The following is a 4,253-nucleotide window of genomic DNA, read 5'->3' on the forward strand; positions in this document are numbered from 1 at the left end:
CTCCTTTCATGAAATCGCTCAGTCTAATTTCTTTGCCAACAGAATCACTATCTGACACAAATCGGACGGTCCGATTTGTGTCCTCTCTCACCTGCATGAAATCGAACCGTCCGATTTCTTCACAACACCTGAACGCCGTCACTCCATTGTAAAACTTCTTTAAGATCCATAACCATGCGTTACACCAATATAGGTGTCATATGCAAAAAAAATAGCCTATTTTTTTATTGATTAAATCTTTTGGATGTATAATTGTACCAAAAATTTTAGGTATATGTATACCCAAAATTAGCTACTAAATCCGTCATCTTATATATATATATTCACATAATTTTTTATAATAAAATAATCAAATTTGTATACAGTTGTATAATAAAATTGTTTTGAGATATCAAATATGGGTCTAACTTTTAGTGTATATATAGCATAATTGTGTTTGTATTTAGTATTTATTCTAAAAATAAATCATTGAGATAAAAATATATCTGTTGGGCTGTTTTTCTATTTCTTATGTTTTACTATGATAAATAAAGAAAAATAATTATAGCTCCCTAATAAAATAATTCATAAAACATATAATGTTTTTGAGTATCCGTCTATGAAAATTAAATCCATATGCAATCAAAACGCATTAGTGGCATTACATATGCTTAGCAGTTATCATTGTTTCTTTATTTTGAAAACTGCTAAGGAAACAACGACAAATGAAAACTGCTAGAGTACACACTACACACCTATATAATCAAAAGACAAGATTTCTTCACTTAAAGATACTCCTTAGCCATGCAAGGACATTCGGACCAAAAGCATTTCCAAGAGAAAGTCCAGCAACTAGTCCTCCTACATATCCAATTAGAATTATTTTCCAATCAAATTGAAGCAAGGATTCTGAATCTTGATCTCCATCAGACTGAGGCGGTGAACCCATACCATGATTTTCACATTTCTTTATCAACAATTGAATCCCACACAACCCTTGATTTCCCTCAAATGAATTTTCTTGGAATGTGGAAAATTGTCCGTTTTCTGGTATTGGGCCTGAAAGATTATTGAACGACACATCAAAGAACTCTAAAAAGGTGAGTTCTGTTAATTGCTGAGGAATGTTTCCTGATAAGTTGTTGAGAGAAAAGTCCAATGCTTCAAGGTTTGAAAGCTTTCGCAAGGAAGAAGGAATGTTTCCAGAAAGCATGTTATTGGACAAGTTGAGCAAGACAAGACTTTTCAACTCACCCATGACATCCGGAATTATTCCAGAAATTCTGTTACTTGAAAGATCAATGGCTACCATGTAGTAGAGGTGCTGAAGTTCATTATAAGTCATCACAATCCCTTTGTTAGACATTGTGAATGCATAATCAATGTAAATAGACCAAGATTTTCCACTGAACTTTATAACATTGTTCTCATATGCCAATTGACTTGCGTTGGACATCATCATGGATTTCCAACTCTTGATCATTTCTGGAGTCAAAATTCCGGAGAATTTGTTGTGAGAAAAATCAAGGATGTGAAGCTTAGAAAATGTGCATGGCTTTGGGCACATGATGGGTCCATAAAATTCATTATGGCGCAGAGAGATAACTTTCAACTCAGGAAGAGTGCTCAACCAAAAGGGAAATGAATCATTAATTTGGTTATGACCCACATTAAGATACTCTAACATTCTACAATTGACCAAAGCTCTTGGTAATTGACCCTGCAAATTGTTTTCACTTAAGTCAATCATCTTAAGGCCACTTCCAATTGTATATGTTTGAGGAATACGGCCAACCAATTTGTTTCCTTGTAGCATTAAAGCTTGAAGAGATTGGCTAAAGTTTCCTATGCATGAAGGAATATGGCTGCTTAAGTTGTTGTAGGACAAATCAAGATAGACAAGTAATTTTAGATTGCATACCCAATTAGGTAAAGACTTAACATCATTATAGGACACATCTAGATAAGATAGCGCTTCCAGCTCTCGAATAACAACTGGAAACTCACCTACATTGCATGATACCAAATCTAGTATTTCTAATGGAGGAAGGGTTGCATTATTGATGGAAAATGTTCCTCTGAGCAGAGATAGGTTGTTGTGTCCTAAGGCAAGAAAATTAAGGCTTTTGAGATTTAGAAACATTTTAAGATCTATCTGACCTTCCAACAAATTGTTGCTTAAAGAAAGAGATTCAAGATTCTCTAGTCTAAACAGAGAGAGAGGGATTTCACCTTGCAGGTTATTTTGCTGAAGACTCAAGTAAAATAAAGCGGTTAGGTTCATTATCCATGATGGGATTTCACCACTTAGGTTGCAAGAATCCAAATCCAATGCTTGAATTGGAGGAAGGGTTACATTGGAAGAACTTTTCCTAGTGGTCAAAACCAAATTATTGGATGATATATCTAGATCAGTTAGCACTTTCAGCTTTAGAAACATCTCAAGCTCTACTTGTCCCTTCAACAAATTATTCCCTAGAACAAGAGTTTCAAGGTTCTCTAGGCCAAAGAGAGAACGAGGAATTTCACCAGAAAGGTTATTTTCAAAAAGACTCAAGTGTGCTAAATTGGTTAAGTTCCCTATAGAATATGGAATTTCACCGCTTATTTTATTGTATCCAAGATTAAAATACTCAAGCTGAGTGAGGTTCCCGATTGAAGAAGGAATAGAACCATAAAAGCTACAATTTGAAATTGATAACCAATATAAGGAATTAAGATTTGCAATGGATGCTGGTAAAGAACCATAGAAACTTGTTCCTCTGAGATTCAATAAGCTGATGAGTGAACTTGAGTGAAAATCAGGCAACATACCAGTGAGGTTATTGTTGTATTCTAAATCCAAAACTCTTAATTTTGGAAGATGGAATACCCCAATTGGAAATTCACCATATAGTTCACAATGGGAAAGGGACAGTTGCTCCAGATGTGTAAGATTTGTGAGTATATTTGGTACAAATGATGATATAGTCACAAAAGAGAGATGGAGTTCTTTGAGTCTAGTTGAGTTTTGAATTAAGGATCTTAGTGTGGTTGTCTTGAGTCTCAAATGGTTGATTGGATCATCGGGATTATCCACACCAATATAGCTGCGGAGATCAAGGGACAACAAGTTGGGCAGCTGTGAAACTTCATGTGGGATTTCGCCAGAGAATGTGGTTTCAGAGCCATGAGAAAGATTCAGATGCCTTAGCTGTGAAAGATCCCCTGTCCTAGCTGGAATTTGAGAGTGATTGAAGTTGTTGTCCGAAAGATCAAGACTTCGAAGATGCACAAGTGAGAAAAGAGTGCTATTGCCATCCATGGAACCATAAAGCTGGCAGCTACTAAGATCAATGCCAGTCACATGACCTGTGATCTCGTTGCATTCGACGCCATGCCATGATGAGCAGCAATCTGTAGTTGGAATCCAAGAAGCAGTTTTAGGATAACTGAATGGATTTTGAGAAGCGGACTTACTGATCACAAAGTTTTTCTTAAACTTCAATAAGGCGTTGCTTTCATCTTCATGACACACATTAGTGGTTGAATGATTCATAGTTAAGCAGTTTGTGAGTGGGAATGGTGAGAAGAGTGAGTGATGAAAAAAGAGAAGAAAGTGTAGTGACAAAACAAGATGCCGCAATAACTCCATTGCGTTATGGCCTTTTAATTGGTTCAACGCTTCAACGCTTAAGTTTAAATGAAAAGTTAAGCAAACACCATGCCAATATATATTGATTGTACCAACGACTCAATATTTTAAGGAGTTAATTTTAGTACAAATTTCCTGTTACATGTTAGTAAGAGTTTTTGAAATAGTTTGAACAAATCAGCTCATCGATATAGAGACTGAGAGTTAAGAGTTAAGACCGGATGGCACAAAATTCTATTGATGATAAGTTGTTACTCTGTCAAATTCTATAGTTTCACACTATTTATAATTAGATTTGGATATTTTTTTTAATTAGATCTCTATATTATTTTATTCTGTAAAATTATAAAAATCAACAGAATAATTAATTTTTTTAAAATGATATATATTTCCTCTATTTTGCTATTGAATCACAATAATTTATAATGAAAATAAATTAGACCAAATTTACCGATAATGGAAAATATACAAACAATTTTAGATTGATATTAAATTTTTTAGAAATAAAAAAGACAAGTTTGATAGACAACTTTCTTTATATAATATTGTGTTTGATATTTAGATCTAAATATATGCTACGTATTTAAATATATTTAAGTATATCTAGAGAAATATTTTTTTTATTTTGTCAAATACCCTT

General features: G+C 34.0%; 1 protein-coding gene across 1 annotated transcript; it reads right to left on the minus strand.

Moving 5' to 3' along the window:
* LOC107636913 (receptor-like protein 12) lies at window positions 629-3,646 on the minus strand. Its single transcript, XM_021120206.1, has one exon. It carries the CDS (start codon window positions 3,611-3,613, stop codon window positions 761-763), a length of 2,853 nt encoding a protein of 950 aa, XP_020975865.1. The 5' UTR covers window positions 3,614-3,646; the 3' UTR covers window positions 629-760.

This window comes from Arachis ipaensis, chromosome B04, assembly GCF_000816755.2.
Source record: "Arachis ipaensis cultivar K30076 chromosome B04, Araip1.1, whole genome shotgun sequence".
Classification (NCBI taxonomy): domain Eukaryota; kingdom Viridiplantae; phylum Streptophyta; class Magnoliopsida; order Fabales; family Fabaceae; genus Arachis; species Arachis ipaensis.

What these genes read in the sequence shown, in the direction of transcription:
- LOC107636913 (XM_021120206.1), bottom strand. Translation starts at nt 3,613, where the DNA reads ATGGAGTTATTGCGGCATCTTGTTTTGTCACTACACTTTCTTCTCTTT.